Source organism: Leptidea sinapis, chromosome 5, assembly GCF_905404315.1.
Source record: "Leptidea sinapis chromosome 5, ilLepSina1.1, whole genome shotgun sequence".
In the NCBI taxonomy this organism is placed as follows: Eukaryota; Metazoa; Arthropoda; class Insecta; order Lepidoptera; family Pieridae; genus Leptidea; species Leptidea sinapis.
Genome location: NC_066269.1, coordinates 10,623,852 through 10,651,496, shown reverse-complemented (window position 1 = coordinate 10,651,496; position 27,645 = coordinate 10,623,852). Strand labels below are relative to the sequence as shown.

Genomic DNA, 27,645 nt, shown 5'->3' with positions numbered 1-27,645 from the left:
ATTTAAAATTTTTTTTTTTATTATTGATGAGTCTGCAATTAGGTAAATATTTATGTGGTGATTTAATAAACATTTATGTTGGCGACTCAGGATTTTTGGAGTGCGAACCGCTCACACAAAGGAAAGGGAGGACGGTAACTTTTACCCACGATAGTCCTACGCATTTTAACTTGATATCTTACGATTTATATGTCTGGACAGACCGTGACAGCTGTGCAAACGTCGAAAAACACCGGATGACAGGAAACCTTTGTTTTGAGCACGCACACGATTCTATTAATGCTAAATCAGTACTGAATCGCTTTTATTAAACGTGGCTACGTCGCTTCTAGTAAGGTACTTTAGATTTACAAGGTTTCAGTTCTGTATAGACCTCAACAGGTATCGAATTTGCGACTCTAATCACAGTCTATACAAGCTGGCACTCAACCTTATTATTATTATGAAGTAGTTTTACTTTTGCATAAAATTAGCATCCATTATTATAATTAGTGTTGCTATGCTAACGTTTTACATCTAGTATCTACATGTTATTTAATATTCATGAATTATTCAGATTGCAATAACTTTAAAAAATCAGGTTACTTATTTATCTGATGATAAGTATCACTCCCAGCTAACCATGCTCTATACTTATAACATCACTAACGGAACAAATGTGGGTTCTGCCAAGGGTCGCCCAACGGGACTCAGTTTATAGTAATTGATAGCCTACTTCATACCCGTCATGATCAAATCATTATATATTCACATTGTGAAGGGTAATCCATCATCTAGGCAGTATTAATAATAAATAAAATTAACAAAGCAGTCCATAAATTTTGGTATAAATTAAATTTGTTTATTTAAATCCCAGAAGTGAGAGATTTGAAAGAGCGACATCTTAAGTCAATTTCCTAATATGCATTTATTGGAGTTCAGCAGGTCAACTGTAGATCCTGTATATAGTGCCTAAACCCGAGAGCTGAAAAAAGATATACCAAGATTGATGGTATGCTGTAGAGCGCTTGGACGGAACCAGAGAGATTTCGGGTTTGTGTCCACAAATTCCGGGACACCGTTCATAAATTTTGATTACAAATGTAATTTGTATAATTAATCCTAGAAGTGAGAAACGAAATGAAATGAAACTGTTTAGGCGTTGCTTAACCACGTGATAACCCCGATTCTACTAATACCATATGAGTAATGTGCAAAAGCATCAATAAATAATATAAATACTAGTTTTTTAGTAAATAGATGCTTAGAACTGAAACGGTAAAAATGTAGAAAATTTCTTGAAAGAGTGTTTCGGCCATTGTTGTCAAAATGGGTCAAGTGTGAGTCGTACTCGCACAGAATAGATTTCGTCCGACCTTATTCATGTAAAGACTTATTTAAAAAGTTAAATATTTTCACATTGCCCAATATGTATATAATATTTGAATCGTGTAAATTTGTAAAACAAAATAATCATTAATTTAAAAGGGCCATTGAATCCTCGTTCCACCAGACTACCGGATAGACTGGTTTATGGCCACTGTCCCAGAACAACATTATACCTAAATAGTAGCTACGCGATGTATATAAAATTATTTAATCATCTACATCTTAAAATAAAAAACTTACCACAGAAACGGACTCCTGTTTAAATGGTTAATCTACAAAAAAAAAATTTTAGTATTAAGGATTTTTTCAATTTTAAGTAAACTTTTTGCATTCTAATTTAAATTAGCCGAATAGAAGACACTACAATAAATTTAAGATCTATAATGTATAATGTATTTGACGCAATAAACAAATTTCATTTCATTTCAATACAATCCTACAACGCATATAACTTAAACACTTTTTAATACTTGTTTTGTAAACATAATATTAATATTTGCTCAGCGGAATTTTTGGAAGCCAAATTTTATTAAAATGATAATATTCAGATCAGTATAAACTTGAAACAAATGTCTGACAAATGACTCCACGATGGAAAAATCCAATCTAAACCGGTTGATTCAACGAAATGTAATTTACATGTTACATAAACCTTTTTAAAGTTAACTAATCATAAACTCAAACAATTGTATTGTTTTAAAGGTAGAATAAGACCGAATACAAAGTTCTCTATCTACTTACAAGACTGCTTCACGGCGCCCATTCCTGCCGTGTAGCAGTAATGTGTAAACATTACTGTGTTTCGGTCTGAAGGGCGCCGTAGCTAGTGAAATTACTGGGCAAATGAGACTTAACATCTTATGTCTCAAGGTGACTAGTGCAATTGTATCCGCTCAGATTTTTTTGGTTTTTCAAGGTTCCTGAGCGGCACTGCATTGTAATGGGCTGGGCGTGTCAATTACTGAACGTCCTAGTCGTCTCGTGCCTTATTTTCATAAAAAAAACTTATAAGATGACCTATACGAATTTTTGTTTCGAAGCCTTGTTTCTCTGAGATGATGGCATGGTTATATTATGTATGTATGTAATATAATTTGAAATACTAACTAGCCACTCAACATGAAGTGATAACAAATTATCAATTTATATCCCAGTTCGTGTTAATAAACAATAACGTAAAATTTTAGTTAAAGGTAGAACAAAACCGAATAATACGTTCTCTATGTAATATCGAAAAAATTTAATCGTGACTAGGGTTACCATATCTCGGGATTTCTCCCGAGTTCTCAGGATTGCGGCTGTATTTAGAAAATCTCATGAAATCTCAGGACTTTTAGAATTTTCAATTAAATACAGTTTACGTATTAAAGATCTCTTAAGCAAAAAGTATAAATATTAATAAAAGTGTAAAACTAAAAATTATCATCCATTGCTTATAAGTGCACAACTAAAATCAATACTTATTAATCCAAATAGGCAGTTAATCAGTTTTATAATAAATAATAGTGAAGATAACTTTTTAAGTGCGCTTTTTCTTTAATTATTAATCTTATTAATAATTAAAGTTAAAAAAAAAAACGATTTTTCTAAGGAAATCAGGCTTTTTCTCCCAAATTTTTGGTTTTTCATCTGGTAACCCTAATCGTAACCCACCTTAATGTCATTTTCCCACAGTCATAATAAACAAGTTGGTCGAATCTATATTAATATATATATATATTTATTTATTCTGTATATCACATTCACTTGAACATGCATTTCCTAAGTAACTATTATCATTCTACATGGGGCACACTAAAACTTTTACACTTCTAGCTAATCGGAACTATTTGAATTTCGAATGTTATATTTTTTGAAACGTTACAACCTAAACAATTGGCGGTAAATCATTTGTCAATTGTTTATTATCGCACATCAAAGTTATACGTACGCAACGAAAATGGAATTAAGTCGAAAAGATTTTAGATCGATGATTTTTCATGATTTTAAAAGTTCTCTCTGTCCGCAAGACTGTGCCGCTCGTCTTCAAAATGCTTTTGGGAGAGAAGCACCTTGCTTGTGCACCATGGGGCGATAGTTTGCTGAATTTGAGATAGGTCGGTATTCTTTACATGACGAATTTCCTGAAGGGCGGCCTTCAACTGCCGTCAACGAAAATAATGTGGCTACTGTTATGCGGCTAATTGAAGAAAATTCGAGGACTATTGTGGATTGGTATGAGCCAAATTCAGAATTTTTTACACGAAGAATTGAGAGTAAGTAAACTTTGTTGTCGTTGGATCCCTCATGATCTGACAGCGGAGCAGAAGCGGGCTCGACCACGGACATTCTAATGCTGTTAATGACATTGTTACAGGAGACGAAACGTAGATTTATTGTTTTGAACTCGAAAAAAATAGCAATCTTGTGAATGGGTGTTTGAAAATGAGAACAGGCCAACAAAAGTGAGGCAGGCGAGAAACGTTGCTAAATGTTGGGGAGTAGTTTCCAGCAGAATAAAACATATGATTTAATATTTTCGTTTTATTTTCTTCCTTTTACATGCTTTCTCCTTATTTTCTATTTTTCACAAACACCAATTTTTAATCACGTAGATCGACCCTTTTTCTACATTATGTCAACTGTCATCTGTGTCACTTAACTTTTTAATTCCATAGACTACGCTGACTAATTTTCATTCTCTATGTTTTGGAGATAAACATAACCTCAACACAAAAAAATTATCACATTATTTTTTCTCAGCTACGGGTCCCATCTGCACAATTTCACTTGAAGATCAAAAGAGTGTTGATGCCGAGTGGTATTCTAACTATTTGTATCTATTTGTTTACCCAGGGTGTTAAAAAAAATTCGCGAAAGACGACCAAAAAGCCGCATTCTCCTACATCATGACAACGCTTCTTCACACACGGCCACAAAATTAAGTAATTTTTAGCTCCCGACCTAGCAACCCTGTAATTTCTGTATTTTCCCCAAAATCAAAGATTTGATGAGAGGTTTCACGTTTACCAATTCCGAAGAGGCAGTGATAGCGTTCAATCAGCACGTAGAAAACATGCCTTCAGATCTGTGGTCCTCCTGTTATAAAAAAATGGTTCGATCGCATGAAAAAATGCTTAAAATGTAAAGTAGAGTAATTTTGAAAAGCAATAAACATAATATTTTGGTCATAACATGTTGTTTTTTAAAGTTACGCAAAACTTTTAGACTGACCTACGTATTAGGCATTGATAAATACAAAAAGTGTGTCATGAATCAATTTTGTCGATGGTACATTAACCGGTTAGGTTTTTGGTTTTCAAGCCTTGGTGTAAATGAATGGAAAATATTGAAGGCAAACCCATAAGCCACCTTTAATAATAGAACGTTGTTCCAACCTTGAAGGAATCTTACTAAAATGCAAACAGGAAAATCAACGCTATTATCAGCACATTAAAACTTAACTGCTTTAACGAGCCGACTAAACGACACTTATAATTAATTACATATCACTCTTAATTTAAATTTTCTCAAAGTATTTATGCAGATAGAGTTAAATATATTCAATATAAGTAAATTAAGTTAAATATAAAATTAAATATACAAAATAGAACAAAAAAAACATGTGCGTCTTGGAACGCCCGAAGATAACTTAAACTAATCTAAGTTGAACTATTTAATATTGAAATTATTTAAATTGAGAAACGCTTAGATTACACAAATTTTATGTATATTAATATGATAATGGAAGGAAAGTTTATTTATTAATAAAATCTTTTATTGAAAAATATATTTTATTCTTAGTTACAATCTTTGAATATGTTCATTAGAATTTGTTTACATTATTAGTATCATATTTAATCCTATAAAAGTAATGACTGGTTAGAGTGAGAGAGGAGACGTGAAAGAAAGGGAAACCAGACAGAGTGACGCCGTTACGCGTTACGTTACGAAGCAGTATACCCTCCCATAAGAAGTTATCACTTCAAAAATATTCAGAGTTACTCCTAGTCGTACTCGCACGTACACGATATTATAACAAGATGCACTTTTTCAACATTTTGTAAAAGAAACATTTATTAATTTGCGTGGCAGCCATTTTGGATTTTGGCCATTTTGGTATTTTATTTATCTGATGTTATAGCGGCAATAGTAATACAATTTATTTAAAAATGTCAGCTTACTATTATAACTTATGAGATACGCCCCGCTAAGAACTGAAAGATAGACTGACGGACAGAGAAGACTTTGATTTGCCTCATTTTTGAATAGATTTTTAAATATTTAAGTTCTTATAAGATCTGAATTATATTAATTAACTGGTTATTTAATATTTACCTTTTCAAATGGAAAAAGAATGCAAATCTGTTCATAAAAAACACTTGAATTAAAGACCTGCTTTTTTAAGTATCTTGAAAAAGAGACACGTAGAATTCTCAAACCGATGATCGAACGTATAGTGTACACTTAACATTTTGTGTGTATACTCGCGTCATATATAAGACAGTCTCTTCACCAAATATGTTCGCCTGGTACCAAAACACTGTATAATGCTTCCTATCTCATTTTCTCCCACGTTAAATCTTATGAATTTATGTGTCTGTTTCTTTTTACTGTCGCTTCAAGAATAAATCTTGATATTCGCAACAGATTTTCCAGGCCTTCGCTGTCTTTAGGTCAGAGTGAACCTCAATAAGATTTAAGCAGTATCTGGATAAACCACTACCAAGCTCAACCTAAGTGGTGGTAAATGTAAAAAGAAAAGAAAACTTTTGACATTCATAAGTGTCATTTCCTTGACCTGCATGAATAATGTAATTTTGATTTGGTTTAAAAAGAAAATCCAATAAAAGGTTTGCGTCAACTTCCCAGCCATTTAGCGGATAAAAGAGGCAAATTAACAGGGAAGTACATTAGAAATTATAGTATTACTAAATAAACGCGCATTAAAAAGTAAAAAATTATAAATAAACCTGAGATTTTTTTTTATTTTATAAAAACGAGTGAATATTACATCTCTTAAGAACAAACTCCTTAAAAAAATTAAAGTGAAAGTTTTATTACATCGTCTCAAACTTTTTCGTCTGTGTCGCAGTTCGCAGCAGCTGACCGTGTAGTGTATTGGCCATTATTCATTTGGCCAGTGCTGCACGCTATTTTGTTTGTTTTTGTTAGTATTTAATATAATCCTTTTCAATCAATATTTTAAACCAGGGCTAAGACACGGAGTTTAATAAAAAGATTAGTTGGAGACTTAGTCTACTTTTATTATTTCCCATTATCATTCCAATTTTCCAGGTATAAAATTAAGATTGATAAAGCGATTTTTATACCCTTAATGGAATATTATTCAAAAAATTTTTAGTTAAATGTCTATTATGTGAAAATGTTTGATTAATAAGCTAAAATTGATTTAAATATTAACAATAAAGCGATTTTTATACCCTTAATGGAATATTATTCCAAAAAATTTTAGTTAAATGTCAATAATGTGAAAATGTTTGATTAATAAGCTAAAATTGATTTAATATTAACAATAAAGCGATTTTTATACCCTTAATGGAATATTATTCCAAAAAATTTTAGTTAAATGTCTATAATGTGAAAAAAAGTTTCACTTTTACCGTTGTTTCATAAAAACACACAATCCTTTTTTTTCTACTTATTACTCTTATTATAACGTATGAAATTTATCATAAATTTTATTATAGCATTAAAAGCGTTTTAACACGCTTTTTATCAGCTTCACCTGTATGTATGTTTGTTTGTAACCGACTCATTTTTGGGCGATTTTAATCCACTTTAAACGGCCAGATTTCGTTCAAACTTCATAGATTTATCGAGGACCGATGTTACTACATTTATTCGATAAAATTATTCCATTTTTCAATTTGCAAAATAAGATTTTTGTTAATTTATATTCTTAATATTTTAATAATAAACGTCAGTTGTCATCCACGACGCGTTTCATTATCATAATTTATATGATTATAGTGTAGTTAGTAATTTGGTGAAAAGTGCAAATATAAGTTACGATGGATTGGATAATTATATCATGGAGCACGCAAGACCACCGCCAGAGCTTAGCGTGGATGGCAGCCCCGTAGGCCGGGCTGACGCGTGGAAAAAGTGGAAATTTTCTATTTTTCAGTTTTCGTTTTTATATAAAAAAAGCTTGATGTCTTCTTATGTTATATGTGTGAGAGTGCTGATTTAATACTATTATAAAATTAACCAGGATGTTAAACAAAAGGCAAAAATATTGGATTTCAAAATTTTTTAATTTTGAAACACGACGTCTAGAAGTAGGTTAAATCACGTTATAATATTCCTCTCCATAGAGAGGCACATGCATAAAGTCGAAGTTAATATAAAGAATATAAAAATACAACTACAATTATATGCATTTTAATCCATTAAAAAGTATTTTATTTAAATAAAACGGTATACAATAAAGTAGGTACCTACTCTTGGTCTTAATGTGTGATGAATATTTTTTAAATAAAAAATATAAATGACGGTTATTAATTTTAAATAATAGTTATCACGAATACGTATTTGTCAATCTTAAAATGTTGAAAATTCTCTATACATATAACAACAGAGCTAAAATATCGATACATCGAACATTGATACTATTAGCCCATCCCTACGCTATTTAAAGGCGCTTTAATCCATGCCAAATAGCATAAACAAACGAACGAAGTAATAAAAACTAGGTCAGATCAATGATACAAAGAAAACTGTTTGTAACTTATATTTTATACAAAAAGGATTTATTTATATCCCTTTATAATCTGAATACCTATATATCTTGCAAACTACCCGTACAACAACTTTCAATATTGCAAAATGTTTTTTTATTGCAGTAAATCTACTATCATACTGTCCTTCTTTATGTCCCTATCCCATTCATATGCAAAACATATTCATTAATCATTCATAACATTTCAATGCCCTGATTATAAATTACACTAGCGATCAATGCCATTGTACCTATACAAATTACAAAGTTCAAACTACAGATTACGTAAAACTTAGAATCGCGCCAAAATTTATTCATCTAACATAATATTCTGGCAAAGACACTATTAACATTCATCCTTACAATACTTACACGAGTATATTTTTATTTCACAATAATATTTACATTTTCACACTATACACAAGAACAGCTATATATTAACACTATTCAGTATATTAAAGTATAAAATGTGCATTTCACACGCGACTACTAATAAAACAACACCAATCCAGAATTCGGCGATTGAGAATTGGGAGACATCGTACGCAACCGCTGCGCGCGAAAGTGAAAACCAAACTGCCATCTTGTGAACAAATAAGACTAGTCTTCGCCCTTCGGTGTTATTGAGTTTATTATTATTTGTTTACTGGCAATTACAATAAACTTTAAATTGTTAATATTTCTTCTTGCCTGTCGTCTTGAACTGCAGATTACTGAAATATTTTTCATAAACTGTATGTAGCTAAAATTATCTATCGTTATCGTTTCTTTTTGTCACATCAATATGATTTTCATCTAAGTTTGTAGTAAAAATTTACAATTTTTCTGTTTCAATATGCTTTAATTGTCTTTCCAAAAAATTGTAAGTTGTAAGTTGCCACTGGCAAAAAAAAATCACGATAATTTTACATCACCACATTCGAAATTCAAATCACAAAATTGTAGCTCATTTTACAAAACAGAAAACTTCACACAATATGTTTTTTTTTAAATCGAATTTGATTTTAAATTCGATTCGCCACAACGACTATTATTCCACGCTTCTAATATCAAGTTCCGCAAGGGATTATTCAATCAATTGTTTTGCACAACACTCGACTGATGCAAATACATTTACAACCGAAGACTATGACATGAGCGAAAAGACAATATGTCAAGCGAAAATTCTAATTTTACAATACAAGGTTTTGAAGTGAGGTCGTGACATGGGAAACTAACGACTACCGCATTTTAACAATACTATTTATTTTAACGATCTGATTGAGTGACTAATAGAAATGGAGAAATATTTATTTACCTTAGGGAGTGGCAATAACATAATGCAACAAAATTTGGTAAAAATCATGAGCTACGGAAGTGCGTAAAGAGGCTATGACATGAGGAGAAGAACTGATTAGAAACTTCCAGCCCATTATTAAAGTGAAACTTTTATTACATCGTCTCAAACTTTTTCGTCTGTGTGTTGCATGTCGCGTGATGGTCGGGCGGCGCCTATAGTTCGCATATTGGTTGCAATTGCGTTCGGGTGGAACACTAGGTTCGAACCCCACACACTTAATAAAGTCTTTTTTATTTTATGAAAATGTAAAGCATATATAAATTTGTTTTTTTCTTCTATGCTGATATAATACCTTTGTTATTTTGTGAAAAAAAGTTTCACTTGCATCGTGGTTTCATAAAACCACACAATTGCCTCTTTTTAATCATATAACAATTTAGCCTATTTAATATAAAATTATATTATTTTAGGTGGCCTGCGCAGAACCAGACAATAACCATGCATCATTCCGCACCTTTTAATCTACTATAACTATAGTAAGCGTTCTTTCTTTAGAAGCTTTAATATATTCCTTGAATTTGTGCTCAGTGAGTCCTAGTATACTGTCTGCTATTTTATTGTAACATTGAATACCAAGACCTATGAACGAGCCCTTAACTCTAGCTAACTGATTAAATGGCACGTAAACTTTATTTTTTCTTTTTGAATTGAATTCATTCAAATAACAATTTCTCTTGAATTCGGTAATGACTGCCGAATGTGTTGCACCACCGTATTGCTTGTCATAGTTAAAGTTAAAATTGAAACATATTATAGTCAATATTTAATTGAAACTTTTGAAGGGTCGCTGTTTAGCTATTTAACACTAACAATAGCTTTAACCGGTGAAGATTTGACGGTTACGACTTGTGGCGTCATCTAAAAATTGTCAAATGGTTCATCTCATTAATTGCTTGACCGGTACTTTAACATGTTTGTTATTCCTAGAGGTCGTTAGTGCAACCCAGCCTTAGTTTATTCAATTCATTCATATTCATTTATTTGCCATTAAATATGGTGTACAAATTTGGTCTTACAATAGCTTTAAGCATCTTCTATTTAGCTATTACCAATTGCATGCAAACTTACACTAGGTTAAATTTTTTTATTACAATATAAATTACTTAATTTTATATTAAGGTACACAAAATGATAATTTGATAAATTATTAAAAAATAAATAAATTTAAGGAAAGAATAATCTAGTAAAAATGAAATGTCAAAATCCTTTACTCTTTGTGTTCAAATAAATATTCTACAAAATAAAATGAGTTTCGAAGTAGCCAACTGTGTAAGGATATTTAAAATCTTGAAAAGGGTAATATCCTAATTGAATCAGGGTTCTTACTGAACATTTTCATGCCCATCCAGAAGTAGTTTTTCTGAAATAAGTTGCTATGCGGAACGACTCTAGTATAACGTATAAAATAAATAATGAGAAAAACAAATTAATATGGACACGCCTTTCTAGTTTGATAGTATATCTAAGTATCTATGTAACGGAATCTTTCACTGTGACTTTCACCCTTTTCAAATATGGCGGATGAAATTGAAAATTGCACATTTAACGAGGCCTGATGACGATCCAATAATTTAAATAGTTTGTCGCACTTTTACTAACTTGGTTTCATAGATTAGGGATTAGTCTCCGCAGCGCTACAACTAGATACCGCAAAGTGCGGCAACTAATTATAGTGGGCGTACTCGAGCCATTCTCGAACAATGTGTGACGTTGACGTGCCACATGTTCTGTTAAACTTTGCTAATAATTGAAACTAAAATACACGTTCATAATATGAAAACTACTGGGCCAAACAATGTAAAAATTTTATGGGACAAAATGGCATCTATTTCGCATCAAATAGAAGAAGAATTACGTAAATCAGATCATAAATCTCAGAGTAATCGGTGTACATACATAAAAAAAATACCGATCGAATTGATAACATCCTCCTTTTTGAAGTCGGTTAAAAAGGAGGACAAACGAGCGTACGGGTCACCTGGTGTTAAGTGATCACCACCGCCCACATTCTCTTGCAACACCAGAGGATTAATTTGTGGCGTGTCGTGCGAAGGTGGAATTCTTCGGCAGGAATCAGGTGAAATAGCTCTTCGGAACACTCTCCGAAATAAATGCGGTAGAAGACGCACAATGAAGCGACGTCTCTACGTAACGCCAAGTGATCCAGCCGATCACAGGGCACTGTGTCCCCGACAATTCGAGCTGCTCTGCGTTGCCCGCGATCAAATGGATCGAGCTGATACTGGGGTGCGCCCAACCAGAGATGACAGCAATACTTCATATGTGGGCGGACCTGCGCTTTGTAGAGCGCTAGAATCGGCTTGCAGTATTGCCGTGCTCTATTTATCGAAGCAATTTTCTCCTCCCTCCTCCTCCTTCTTTGCCCTCCAGATGACCACATAGTTGGCAATCGCTCGAGATTTCGTCTCCCTCCGTATTCACCAGACCTTGCTCCAACGGACTACCATTTTTTTCGTGATTTGGAAAATTTTCTACGTGATAAAAAGTTTTCTTCTCAATAAGCGGTACAAAATGCTTTCATACAGTTTGTTGAATCTAGATCACCACAGTTCTATCGCAAAAGCAAAAATGACCTTCCTATTAGATGGCAGCAATGTACAGATAATAAACAAAATTATTTTGATTCAATAAATATGTTAAATTAAAAAAAAAATCAGTATAAATCGGCAATTTCATACATTAAACATATGATGAGCTATTTGTAGCTAATGAGTAGCAGATGTACATTGCATGAGATTAAATATATAAGTATGATAATACCGGTAAAATCCATAGATGAGATAAGCAGACCCTTTCTATTGGCTTCGCTAGGGCAGATAAACAACCTAAATAAACCAATGAAAATTGGTGCTCATAAACTAATACTAAAACATAACTTACTAAAACCTAAGAAAATTAGATCAGTAGAGCTAACAAACGTAGATTAATCGTAAAATAGGAATTGGAGCCTACAAACTTACAGTAAACTTAGAAAATTGGAGCCAACAATTTTAATCCAACATGGCAGTGTCTCCAACTCATGGATGCGTCAGGCAACTGATTCACGGATACTCGTGTTTAGAGATGTTTGTCGTTTAAAAATATAAAATACCAACACAAAAATAATTTTAATTAAGGTAACTCACAAAGTTTCATATAGGTAATTTATGATTCCCTGTCAACCGATATCTATGGCTTTTAGCGAACTGTCAATCAAAATCGATGTGTTGTCAAAGAATATGAAATAGTACAAGTACAGAAGGCTTACTCCGCAAAACCAATAAAGAAATATGGACTATTGCGACATATAAATTGCCTCTCTTTCTATTGTACTCGTATCTCTTCCGACAACTTTAGGGTTATCTTCTTTACCTAAAACAGTACCTATCTAGTATAAGGTCATCTAATAAAAATAGCTCAGTTGTTTCTTTAATATAAATAGGTATGTAATCGTATTTTAAATCAATAATCGTTCGTTGTCAAACCTACATTAGTTGCAGATAGTAATGTATGTATGCGTTGGAACACCACGACATAGTCAACACACACAAATTAAATTTGAAAAATAAAATTTTATGAACGATGCGGGACTCGAACCCACGACCTGCAGCGTTCCGTGCCGGTGCTCTAACCAACTTAGCTAACCGTTCGAGTGACGTAGCGTCATAAAATCTTGTATGCTTTGTTCAACTCTCAGGTTGTGGCTTCATCTACAGGATCCACTTTACAGTTGATAGCCTGCTCAACCCCAATATTTGCATATTAGGAAATTGACTTGAGATGTCGCTCTTGTAAATCTAAACAATTTACTATGTTTTTAAAGTGATAACCCTCACTTCTAGGATTAATACACAAATAAAATTTGAAAAACAAAATTTTATGAACGATGCGGTACTCGAACCCACGACCTCCGGCGTTCCGTGCCGGTGCTCTAACCAACTGGGCTAACCGTTCAAGTGACGTATCGTCATAAAATCTTTTTTCAACTCATTTTTCCTTGAATAAGTAACTATTTAAATAGGTAGCTAGGTACATACGAGCGTAAACATAACTATGACACGTGATAGACTTGCACAGGTCCTCATTGGTATTGTATTAACAATAAAAAACAACTTTTTTGCTGTCGGTTCTTGCTCTAAAGTACGAAAAACGAAACACATGATATAAATATATATATATATATATATATACTAGCTGACCCAGCAAACGTTGTATTGGCGATATTAAAATCGCGATACAAAAGTAACTGTTGATCGTAGATGGGTGAAAATTTAAAGTTGTGTGTATTTTTTAATGCTGACATATAATCAAACAAATTAAAAAAAAATGTCAAAAAAATTAAAAAAAAAAAAAACATTTAGGAGAATGAAAAATAGATGTTGGCCGATTCTCAGACCTACTCAATATGCTCACAAAATTTCATGAGAATCGATCAAGCCGTTTCGGAGGAGTACGGGAACGAACATTGTGACACGAGAATTTTATATATAAGATAATCTTACATGGTACGTTCAAGGACATATTATTAGAAATACTTCATACAAATATCTACTGAAAGTATAAAATCAACTTGCAATATTCGTGAAAAATATTTGAATCCAATAATTAATAATCATGCAAGAATATACCTAGCCACTCAATTAAAATATGTAAAAAATCAAATTTAATTCATCCTAAATTTAATCACAAGCTTTTCGATCTGTATTTTACTTACCACTTGGACGGCTACGAAACAATATAGATAAGCATCCACAGTTCGTTCCATTTTTGGAATTATAAAAAAAAACTTCTTTCTTCGCTTTTTCTCCCGTTTTGGGCGGCAAATAAACATCAAATTGGAAATTTATGTACAATAATTTGTGTTAAAAATGGGCAATAATAAAAAATGTGACGCTTCAACTAGACAAATAATTGTTAATTTGCATTACGATCAAGTGGACGTACAGAAGAATAGCTGACCATTTGAAATGTAAGGAAAGTTTTTAATGCTATTGACCATTATAAAAGACACGTAACTATCGAATACGTTCTTAGACTCGACTAGAACGATAAAAACATGAACCAGAAAAGATATGCTTATCGTACATGTTGCGAAACAAAACCCATTTGTAGTCTCCAACCAAATTAAAAATGAAGGTTTTTCGCCTGATGACTCCAGAAACGTCTCGACAAAACTGGTACTCCGAAGATGAGTGGAAGCTAAATTGTTTGGGAAGGTTTCTCGAAAGGTACTGCTTCTTACGAAGCAACACCGAAAGAAGCATTTATTATTGGGGAAAAAAATTGTTAATTGGACGGTCGAAAATTAAAAAAAAGTGTTATGTCAGATGCTACAAAAATAAACATGGTAAATTCAGACAGAAAGAGTTGTGTTCGACGTCCAATAAGCCATACTTTCAGTTATAAATACACAAGGAGCATAGTTAAACACGGTGGCTGCAAAATCAAAGGAAGGGATTTTTTTTTCGGATGTGGAGTTGCACTTGTTCGAAATATTGAAGGTACAATGGATCAATTTCAGTACCAAAACATATTAGAAGACATATTTATTCCCTACCCTGACGACCATTTGCCTGTAACCTGGATCTTTCATGGTAATGAGTCTAAACGCACGGCCAACAGTGCCAAATGTCTTATTAGGGAACAGCGTATTTCCGTTTTAGACTGGCCTGCAAATAGTCTGGGTTTAAACCCTTTCGAAAGTCCGTTTTCATACAAACGCAGTTACAGTCAAAAAGAACTCTAAGAAGCTTTTGAAGAACGTTTTAACTCGAAACAGTTAAGAAATTAATTTTAAATTAGGTAACCTTATGTGAGTTTATAAGATTTAGTTTTTATACCACATTACTTTTAGTTTCCTACCAGTAAAAAGTTTTGCTTTTATTTTATATCAAAATATTTTTCGTGACGTCACAAAATGGCCCAACGGAAGACCAGCGTTGGTTTTCAAACCAGCAAACATGCTGAGTTGGGACCATTTTTTTTAAATCGTATATAATAGAAATGTTTCAGTCTTTTTGTTTTTTGCTTGTTTATCAATCTTAAGTTTATATTTATTTTTTATGTTATGTCTTTGTACAAAACTACTTACTTATAGGTTTCAAAATATATTTTTTTTCTTTCTTTCTTTCTTTTGTAGAAGCATGGACCTCAATCCCAATCGAAAAATGTCTGACATTGCTTGAATCAATGCCACGTCGTTGCAGACCTGTCATTAACAATAAAGGCTACGCAATTAAATATTAATTATAACAAAATTTATTAGCCTTTTAACAATATATTACTGATTACTCATTCTTATAAATAATATAAATATTTGCTGTATTTTTCTGTTGTTTCTAATTAGCTGTCCATCACTGTTGATACCTTACAATACATTTAGATGTTTGTAAGAAATTTTATGTTTAAACGACAGTTGTTATTATGTTGTTTTTGTAATAAATGATAAGTCATTGAACATATTTTATGCTACTGTTTCTTTTAATTTTCATTTGCAAATGAAACTTTTGCTGCAACGTATCTTGTATAATGTTTCTATTTCCGTAGTCTTGCCAAAAGAGTAAAAAAAAAATCTATTGGAAATAACATTGTTAGTTTAATACATAAATATAAAACGAATGAATGGGGAATGTTCAAAATACTATTTTCGCGCCTCAATAAGGCTACTGAAAACCCAAGCGCTGGCAGCTATTTCGGCCAACGGATCAGCCTTGCTATCCAGCGCGGAAATGCTACCAGTAATCTTGGTAGTCATAGCATTGTAAATATAGTAAAGATTTGTTTTGTAAATATAATATACTATAAACAATATAAAACGATTTAAAATATAAAAATCTTCTTCCAAGTGGTCTCCATTGGCTGCAATACAGTCCCTTCAACGTTGAGGCCAGTTATTAATAGAAGCACGCAAGTAAAAGTAATAAAGGTTATTTGTATAAGAAGAATTATTTATTTTTCTCTATTTTTAAAAATCAGTCGTACTAACAATTTCAATACCTACACGGGTAGTGAGATAGGCCCGGTATTGTGCCATATAGTATATATCTATTAATTTTATTTTATTAATTATTCCTACATACATAATTCATTACAGCAATAGTGTGGATTTAATAAAAATGATCTAGTCCTAAATCTGTATAAAGGAAGGCGTAGAAATTCGAATCAGAAATCAGATAGGTTATGTTATACACAGCAACTAATAGATTTTTTTAGAATATGAAATATGAAATTGGAAACAAATCAAATGGCTACGTAAAAGAAATCTGCTTTACGGGAATAGGCTTGTTATATAAAATCTCTCATGCTTGAACAACGATCCACAGGATGTTATATAAATACCTTAAAAGGCTAAAGGAGTTAAAACCTACCGATGTAGTGTATTGGCAATATTTGAAAACAATTTATAGTATGATTCCAAAACTATCAAGAATGTTGTTTACATTATTACCTAATTTCCTAAATAATAATAGGAAATACTTCTTAAAATATTTACACCTTTAAAAACTATGTTTTTAAATTTGTAGACCTTTCACTTATGACCGACGACAGACTTAATTTTACTGTCACATAGAACTGCATAAAGCGGTTTGATTTGCTTCCATTGAGATTAAATTTAAATATTATTCAACTGGCCAATAAAATTTATTATCTTCTGTTATAATTATTTTTGAAAATTCTTTTTATTTGACGTGACAGGTTTTATGGCCACATATAACCATTGGTCTTATGAGACAGCTCATAGTCGCGATGTCTGCGAAACTAAAGTGGCAGTGGGTAGAGCAGTCCTCGAATGGCAACCACCTCAATGTTGGTAGATCGTCACAAAATGGACCGATGATCTGGTCAAGATGGTCAATTATCTGGGATAGGTTGGATGAGGGCAGCGCAAGACCGATCGTCGTGGAGATCTTTGGGGGCAGCCTTTTTCCATCAGAGCTGAAGTGATCGAGAAAGGTTTGAGGAATGGCACTTTTTTCGGTTTCATAAATATTTTCTTTTTAATGGGAGACTGTATAACACGTTCTATACTGTTTGCTATTGTCATTGTGTGTAATTAGCCTAATTTAAGAGGGGGCGTTGTAGATAACCACAATCAGTCACATACACTTGATACTTACTATATTTACATTACGAAGGCTCGTTTGTTTTGATAATAGTATGATGGATCTGTTGATTCTCTCGTCATAATCGGTGACTTACAGCGACTACAGATTAGCAATTGGATCGATTTAAGCCTGTCGTTCTTATTTTTAAATTTGCTTACACCTGAAGGCGTTGGAGTCCACATTAGTGCCTGTTAGTACAGTGGCCTTCAAAAGTAAGTATCACACTCTTAAAATTGGGATAACGTTTTAAGTTCACAAGATATACTTTCGAAATAAAAAGGACTCCAAAGAGAATTTCATTTTGTACATAAAAACTTTATAGTCGGTAACCTTCTTTTAAGAATTGACTGAAAAAAAACTTCAAAAACAAAACCATTCCTTTTTCAAAGTGGACGTTTCCGAATTACAATTTTACCATTCACATTTTTCTTTCTGTTTTAAATTTTTTTCAAGATCGATGGGTCTTGTTTTAAAAATTTATGCTAAAAAGCACATAACATTTATTTATCATGCCTCTTTCAGTTGAAGAATGTGCTAGGATCATGGCTTTTCTGGAACTAGGCATCAGTATGCGTGTGACGGTACGAACGGTCCAGAAGGTAAAGCGAAGGTACGAAGAGACTGGACACCACCTGAGGAGACCTTGTAATGGCAGACCCAGGTGTACCAGTGCCCGAGAAGATCGTTATATTATTTCCACTATGTTAAGAAATCGCCACCAAAATGCAGTTGAAGTCCAGCAACAGCTACTTCAGACCCGGAGGGACTACATTAGTGACAGTACAGTGAGAAGAAGACTTGCTGAAGCAAATTTGAAACCACGAAGACCAGCGAGTGGCCCAAAACTCGAGAGACAGCATCGAGTAGCGAGACTGCGATACGCCCGTGAACACATGCAGTGGGATGAAGAAGAATGGTCAATAATTTTGTTTGCAGATGAGTCTCGATTCTCCCTTTACACTTCTGATGGAACGCGAAGTGTTTACAGGCGACCTGGTGAGTGATACCTTCAAGCCTGCATCTCAGAAAGAGTCCAATACGGTGGAGGCCGTGTACATGTATGGGCTGGCATATCTTCAGAAGGTCGCACAGAGCTAGTAGCCATAGAAAATGGCACCCTCACTGGGCAAAGATATGCTCAAGAGATTCTCAATGCGTATGCAGGGCCGTATTTAGCAAATATGGGTGATGGATCGATGCTGATGCATGATAATGCCCGGCCACACATGGCTCATATCGTACAAGAGTATACTTAGGAGGTCGGTATCAGCGTGATGGCTTGGCCATCAAGAAGTCCTGATCTCAACCCGATTGAACACGCCTAGGATGAGCTTGGGAGGCTAGTCAGAAATCGCAGACCACCACCTACTACCCTCAGGGCACTAAAGCAGGCTCTGGTAGAAGAATGGGAGAATATTCCCCAACATCGGCTCCGAAACCTAGTGTTCAGTATGCCAAACCGGCTCGAAGCTGTAATCAGAGCTCGAGGAGGCAATACCAGTTATTAAAAATTAAATAACAAGTTAATTTTTTTTACACTAAACTAAAAATGTCTATTTTCTTTGTTTTATCTTTTTTAAGTTAAAAATGTTACTAATGTATAATTTTAGTTTCTAAGAATTAAAGCCTATAAAATTTGCAACAAAACGTTTTTAATCTTAAATCTCTACCTTCTATATAATGTTAAGAAAAAAATTTAATTTGAAAAGTGTGATACTTACTTTTGCAGGCCAGTGCATTTTAAGAGCAAACATAGGAACCATTTTTCCATAAAAACTTTCTGAGTTTTGAGACATTGGATCAATCGTTTTTTAAATATTTTAGTATGTGAAGACTACTTCAAAATTCTAGAATGAAGCTCATGGTCGCTCAGAGGGCTATGATCGGAGTTTCCCTGCTAGATCGAATCAGAAATGAGGATATCCGTAGGAGAACTAAAGTCAACGACTTGCAAAAAGACCAGATGATTGCGAACGAAGAGTGGCTATGGGCAGGGCACATAGCCACATATATACGTATACATTAACTTATACAGGTAACATGAAAACATTCATTCAAATTAGCACCTTATTTCGTGGCAGTAATGTTCAAAGTCAATAGACTAGTTCTAATGAGCGTGTTCTATTGAATAGGTCACGCGCGAGACGGACGCGACCACATTTAGCAAAATGTTTAAAAACGTCACATAAGTTACACATTTTTGTTAATGTAAAGGGGCACTTACCTGAAATACGACACTCCATCCTTTTTAGTTTGGATAAGTATGTTTTTGTTATTTGGAGAGTTTTTGACTGAACTCTTTGTCATTGCGTGGCGTTGTATTCAAAGCGCGGTCGAAACCCAACTGAACAAAAGCTTGCCGAATCGACGCGTAATCAGAGTTTTACTTCTTACCTCTAAAACTGTTGCAGCTTTGAAAAGGTAGCAATGTAGCAAACCCTCTTTCTCATTGAGGAGGATGTAGAAGAGCTCATCAGGTCTGCCGGGGACTTGGCTGGCTCTGCAACATAATGCAACTGTCAGACGTTACCTTTAACATAAATTATCTTGCTCCAAACAAGGCATAGCCTGTGCTATGGGTACAAGACAACGATATATTTAATACGGTATTCAAATTCAAATATTTTTATTCAAAATAGGATGTGACATCACTTATTGAAAGTCAAAAACTACCAGCCATTCCAAAAAGAATGCCTCAGACCTGAGAAGTACGGGCGCAACAAAATCAGTGGGCTTTTTGTCATACAAATATGTTTACAAAGTAATATCGTACAATAAAACATATTATTTAATAGCCTGAGGGTGGTCGCTTCATTCCCAAACCGTGGTATCATTAAGAAAGTCATTTATGTTATAGTAACCTTTGCCACACAAACGTTTCTTAAGAATTCTTTTGAATATTGTAATACTTTTGTTTTGTACATTTTCTGGGATCTTGTTGTAAGAGCATATACATAGCCCCAAAAAAGACTTACTAACTCGACTTAGCCGAGTAGTAGGCATTATAAGTCTATGCCTGTTCCTGGTGTTACATGATGGTTATGACAGTTTCTAGCAAATTGACGTATGTGCCTACATATTGTATACATAACATTATCGATAGAATACTGATAAGCAACAGTCAAGATGTAAATTTCTTTAAATTTAGCTCTTAGTGATTCCTTAGGGCCTAGGTTATAAATAGCGCGAATAGCCCTCTTCTGCAGCACGAATATTGTATTAATATCGACAGCGTTGCCCAATAGCAATATATCATAGGACATCATACAAGATACAATAGTAATAATAGGATATAACAAAAGTGGCAGTGGGCAGGGCACATACACTGGCCTGCAAAAGTAAGTATCACACTTTTCAAATTAATTTTTTTTCTTAGCTATAGAAAGTAGAGATTTAAGATTTAAAAAGTTTTGTTGCAAATTTTATAGGCTTTAATTCTTAGAAACTAAAATTATACATTAGTAACATTTTTAACTTAAAAAATATAAAACAATGAAAATAGACATTTTTAGTTTAGTGTAAAAAAATTCAACTAAAATGCATTACACGCTATTTAATTTTTAATAACTGGTATTGCCTCCTCGAGCTCTGATTACAGCTTCGAGCCGGTTTGGCATACTGAACACTAGGTTTCGGAGCCGATGTTGGGGAATATTCTCCCATTCTTCTACCAGCGCCTGCTTTAGTGCCCTGAGGGTAGTAGGTGGTGGTCTGCGATTTCTGACTAGCCTCCCAAGCTCATCCCAGGCGTGTTCAATCGGGTTGAGATCAGGACTTCTTGATGGCCAAGCCATCACGCTGATACCGACCTCCTGAATATAGTCTTGTACGATATGAGCCGTGTGTGGCCGGGCATTATCATGCATCAGCATCGATCCATCACCCATATTTGCTAAATCCGGCCCTGCATACTCATTGAGAATCCCTTGAGCATATCTTTGCCCAGTGAGGGTGCCATTTTCTATGGCTACTAGCTCTGTGCGACCTTCTGAAGATATGCCAGCCCATACATGTACACACTCCACCGTATTGCACTCTTTCTGACATGCAGGCTTGAAGGTATCGCTCACCAGGTCGCCTGTAAACACTTCGCCTTCCATCAGAAGTGTAAAGGGAGAATCGTGACTCATTTGCAAACAAAATTCTTGACCATTCTTCTTCATCCCACTGCATGTGTTCACGGGCGTATCGCAGTCTCGCTAATCGATGCTGTCTCTCGAGTTTTGGGCCACTCGCTGGTCTTCGGGGTTTCAAATTTGCTTCAGCAAGTCTTCTTCTCACTGTACTGTCACTAATGTAGTCCCGCCGGGTCTGAAGTAGCTGTTGCTGGACTTCAACTGCATTTTGGTGGCGATTACTTAACACAGTGGAAATAATATAACGATCTTCTCGGGCACTGGTACACCTGGGTCTGGTCCTGTCTCTTCGTACCTTCGCTTTACCTTCTGGACCGTTCGTACCGTCACACCCACCATTCTTGCAGTGCGACACATACTGATGCCTAGTTCCAGAAAAGCCATGATCCTAGCACATTCTTCAACAGAAAGAGGCATGATAAATAAATGTTATGTGCTTTTTAGGATAAATTTTTAAAACAAGACCCATCGATCTTGAAAAAAATTTAAAACAGAAAGAAAAATGTGAATGGTAAAATTGTAATTCGGAAACGTCCACTTTGAAAAAGAAATGGTTTTGTTTTTGAAGTTTTTTTTCAGCCAATTCTTAAAAGAAGGTTACCGACTATAAAGTTTTTATGTACAAAATGAAACTCTCTTTGGAGTCCTTTTTATTTCGAAAGTATATCTTATGAACTTAAAACGTTATCTCAATTTTAAAAGTGTGATACTTACTTTTGAAGGCCAGTGTAGTTCGAAGGACAGATGGCCGTTGGGGCAGTAAAGTCCTCGAATGGCAACCACGTACTGGAAGACGTAGTGTTGGTAGGCCCCCCACAAGATGATATGGTCAAGATCACCGGAATACATTGCATGAGGTCAGCACAGGACCGATTGTCATGGAGATCTTTGGGGGAGGCCTTTGTACAGCAGTGGACGTCTTCCGTATGATGATGACGATAATTTTTTTTTTCATTTTTAAATATATTCGTAACGGTTATCAATAGAGAAGGGTCGTTTTGAATTTAAATTTGAGAAATCATATATGGGCTGGCAAATACCTCAATATGTCGACTAGTCTGTGAACGAGAACTGGCTCAAAGTTTCCGTTGTAAGCCTTAAGACAACCATCTTCGATAGCTATGCTGACCTAAAACAAAACATATACTTTAAACATCTCAAGTCAGTTTCCTAAAATGCAAATATTGGGGTTGAGAGGTTTATCAACTGTAAATTAGATCCGGTAGATGAAGCCACAACGTGAACCGTAACCAAACCGTACTGACGCAACAGGACGAGCACGAGGGGTCGAGGGGTGAGGAACAAAAGTCAAAACGTAACTATGAAATCTTAAAAAACACGAAAGCGTCAATCCTCTAAGAGAAAAAAAAACTACATGCCTCTGTATATGAGGATTGCGTTAAATTTTTTTTTAAACTTCAAAAAATTATTTATTGTAGAGAGTCGACGTTTTATCTACAGTCTACGCGAAGCAGTGTACAATAATACTTGGAGGCGTAGCGTACTGCGATACATACACCCGGTCACATCTCTGATCAACCATAACCGACCATAATTGAAGAATAACAAAATAAGGTTGTCTAAATTGTGGTGACCCTTTCACAAAAGCCACAATAGAAAGAAATTGAAATTGAATCAAGCAAATTGTACAATAGTAACATTTATTAGTAACAATAGTATATGTATTGTTGCGGCGGTACCTATATTATGTTCCACAGCAAAAATAAAATCTAGCTAGATAAATCTGTCTTCCTTTGCATAGGAAGCCGGCTAGATTATGGGTACCACAACGACGCCTATTTCTGCCTTGAAGCAGTAATGTGTAAACATTACTGTGTTTCGGTACTTGCGCCGTAGCTAGTCAAATTACTGGGCAAATGAGACTTAACATCTTATGTCTAAAGGTGACGAGCGCAATTGTAGTGCCGCTCAGAATTTATGGGTTTTTCAAGAATTCTGAGGGGCACTGCATTGTAATGGGTAGGCATCAATTAGTAGGTAGGTAGGTATCAATTGCCATCAGCTGAACTTCCTGCTCGTCTCGTCCCTTATTTTCATAAAAAAAATGCATCCTATATACCTTGTCAATTTTCCCCATGGCGCGTATTTCCTTTAGAAGCCACGGCAGCATAGCGTTGGACAAACGCTTGTCACCTGCCGTGTAACCTAGGTAGGTGACGGATGTCAACTTGGTCTTCATGGTGACCTGAAAGGTTACAAAGGTTGTATTGTTACAATTTCATTTATATCGATGAAACAAATTTTGAAGGCAATATGTCTATTTTAAATCGCATTATTATCAACATTAATTTGCAAATAATAGATGTCGCTACAGTACTAGACAAACGCCGCTTTTCGTGCACCGTTGTTTAGACTCCTTAAAAATAATTATAATGAGTACTTTATAAATATTTAGTCTGGCCATAAATACTGTTACAAATAAATATAAACAAAATATTACATTTTAATTTGGTATGTGTCATTTTTATATGATTGTTTATTGAGTTTTCTCACATTGTACAATATTTTGCGATATTAAAATGGAGTCGGGTGATAAAGAGAACCGAATCGCTGTGATTGCATCACACAAAGTAGGTATGGAGACAATTGCAATTTTAAACTCTCCATACGCTTGGTATTACTAAAATTTTTGTGTACCAGGCTATTAATAGGTACAATTAGATCTCCTCTATTTGTAAAAAAAGATCTAGCCGTCAAAACAAAAAGGTGTTCAAAGCAGTGAGGGAAAGAATTCGAAGAAGTCCTGTCCAAAAGCAAAAGATTTTATCTCGAGAGATGAAGATAGCACCTAGAACTATGTCGCGTATTTTAAAAGATGATTTAGGACTTGCAGCCTAAAAGAGACGTACCTACTGGTACATTTCTTAACTGATAATTTGAAAAAGAATAGGGTGGTAAAATCGAAACAACTACTAATACGCAAAGGGAGGTCACAGAAAAATTTTGTTTACGGATGAGAAAATTTTTAAAATTCAGAAACAAAATTACCGTATTTATGCTCAAAGACCTAAAGAAGCTTCTCAATTAGTCGACAAAGTGCAACGTGGGCATTATCCAACTTCAGTGATGGGTTGGTGGGGTATTAGCTATGAAGGAGTGACTGAGCCATACTTTTGTGTAAAGGTATCAAAACATTGGCACAAGTGTATCAAGATACCATTGTTAAGAAGGTAGTGAAGCCCCTTTACAACACCATGTTCAATAACCAAGAATTGTTATTCCAACAAGACTCAGCGCCGGGTCATAAAGCTCGGTCTACGCAGTCTTGGTTGGAAACGAACGTTCCGGACTTCATCAGAGCTGAAGACTGGCCGTCGTCTAGTCCTGATCTTAATCCGCTGGATTATGATTTATGGTCAGTTTTAGAGAGTACAGCTTGCTCTAAACGCTATGATAATTTGAAGTCCCTGAAACAATCCTTACGATTGGCAGTGAAGAATTTTCCCATGGAAAGAGTGCGTGCTTCTATTGATAACTGGCCTCAAAGTTTAAAGGACTGTATTGCAGCCAATAGAGACCACTTCGAATAAGCCATTTATATTTGAAATTGTTTTGTATTTATGTATTAAACTAACACACTGTAAAACTGATAATTAATGTTATTTGCAATAGAATTTTATTTTTTCTTTGTTTCAGTATTTATGGCAAGACTAGGTATAGATATTTTTAATAATCGTGTTTCCTCTCTTACAGTAAAGTTATTAATATTTTAATAAATAAGTAAGATTTAAGATTTTAAATTAATTATTCAACTTACATTAACTTAACTTACAGTGTAATTTAACTTAATTAGATATAGTAAATTAAAGCGATCATTCAACGTATTCCGCCGATCTTAATATATTCAATCATATATCTGCTATTATAAGATATCAATTATTTTTCTGCTTTACTGCCCCAAACTATTTGTGATATTTTAATCGCTATAAAAAGAGACAATAGCTATTTTATTTCTCTAAAAACCGAACGTTTTAAAAGTTACAAAAACATATAACTTTAACTCATGGGACTTTATACTCTATTCACTATAAATTCTTTCAAAACAATACCTAAAAAGATACAAGATTTAAAAAAGTGACATCTAAGTCAAATATGCAATTATTGGGGTTGAGCAAGTTATCAACTGTAAAGTAGATCTTGTAGATGGCGCCACAACCTAAGAGTTGAACAAGACATACCAAGATTTACGAACCATGTGTCACTCGAGCGGTTGACTCAGTTAGTAAGAGCGTTCGGATGGAACCCGATAGGTCGCGGATTCGGGTCCCGCACCGTTCAAAAAACTTTGGTTACAAATTTTATTTGTATAAATAATCCCAGAAGTGAGGAAAATCACTTTTAAAATTACAAATGGATTAGACTAGATCACTTGGCGTTGCGAGACGTGGCTTTATTGTGTATCTTCTACAGCAGTTATCACGGAGAATGTTCCGAAGAGGTACCATGACTTGGTCCACTTGATTAGATCACCTGATGATGTGTCAACGCGGCCCATAATCGCTTATTGCACCAAAGGAATCACAGCTTTGCCAACACTTAAAGCGTACGCGCTACTTATTAGGGTTGTGTACGCGCTATTTATTAGGGTTACGTACGCGCTACTTATTAGGGTTGCGTACACACTACTTATTAGGGTTGCGTACGCGCCAATTATTAGGGTTGCGTACGCGCTACTTTTTAGGGATTCCTACGCGAAAGGTAACAAACGGGTACCATCCAGCGTGTATAATTGCTAATGTATTATTTATTTCGATTTTTATGATTCTGCCGCTGTTACAATAAACAATAAAAACGAAGTAAGGGAAAACCCAAATAGCTGCTATGGTAATACAAAAAATTAGAAAAAACGGTTGACCCTCAAAGCCATCCCTGCAATTCGCTTATTCCAAACATATCAAATTCTCATTCATTCGCTCGTCGAGCTCAAAGTGAAAGCTGTTCTATATTTTTGAACTCTTCGAGCTCAAAAGTCTGGTAAAAAATGGATTAAACCGTATTATATAAATTTTGAATGAAAAATTTTTGGTAGTTCTTTTGAGATTTCTTAAAATCTATCAGTACGAATTAGAATCTGAATTTGGGCCAGCCCTTTCGAATGGCACCAACGGCGATGAAATCGGTCAAGCCGTTCAAAAGTTATGAGAGGCATACATATATCCTTACATACATACACCCAAACCTACACATACACACACACAAATACATACAGACGTACGGACACCATCGCGGGAATAGTCAGGGAAGCTTCCTAGGACGTCGATCGATGAAAAATCGATTTTCGAAAAACCAATTAATCCTCGAATTTTTAAAAATTTTGACTTATCTTAGCGGGATGTTAAAATGTTTCTTACACGAGTTATATTTTTTCTCTACACAAGTATTTTGATAGTAGATAGTGTTATATATATTGTACGATGCACCCCTAGCTGTGCGATTCCGCTCACCCTTGACTAAAAACCACAGTGAAAAATACGAAAATGTCCACTTCCTTGCTTGCTATAACATTTTGTTTGTAATACTTAAAAGGTATTACAATAAAATATAACGGATAGAGACTGGTTGATCGGGCTGATCGTTTAAGGATATTATGTTTATAAATTAGAATAAAGCATTTACCTTGACAACTTTGATTTGTAATTGGCTTAGCAATTAGTATGTAGGCTGTGATGTACGCATTATAATCAATACTATTATAATTATGTTACATTCCTATCACATTAATAGCAGTTTAATATGCAAACCCATGAATGCTTCTCATTTGATCAAAGCCAAAAAATTCAAAACTTACCTTGGGCTTGAAGTGTTTGATTAATATTAGTTAGCAAGACTCATCTCTTTTTCGCAGCAGCACGACAAAGTGTTAACAAACACCACAAATTATTTTACAAATAACTAAATTCAATATTGACATTGTTTCTTTCTTCACAACATAAAGCTAAATCTAATACCCAA

At 34.3% G+C, this 27,645-nt stretch overlaps 1 protein-coding gene across 3 annotated transcripts in view; it reads right to left on the bottom strand.

Annotated features, from left to right (window-relative positions):
• The window catches only part of LOC126980170 (TBC1 domain family member 1), an 86,985-nt gene extending 59,340 nt beyond the window's left edge, over window positions 1-27,645 (bottom strand). For 2 of the 3 annotated variants that reach the window (XM_050829759.1, XM_050829760.1), the window contains exon 1: window positions 8,465-9,180. Coding sequence is in view for 1 of the 3 variants with exons in the window: in XM_050829758.1 (XP_050685715.1) it covers window positions 19,931-20,036; window positions 22,713-22,801; window positions 23,753-23,872 (315 nt within the window). In the remaining 2 variants the exon portion in view is untranslated. Of the gene's footprint in view, window positions 1-8,464; window positions 9,181-19,930; window positions 20,037-22,712; window positions 22,802-23,752; window positions 23,879-27,481 lie in introns of those variants that run through there. The other variant, XM_050829758.1, reaches the window with a different exon arrangement.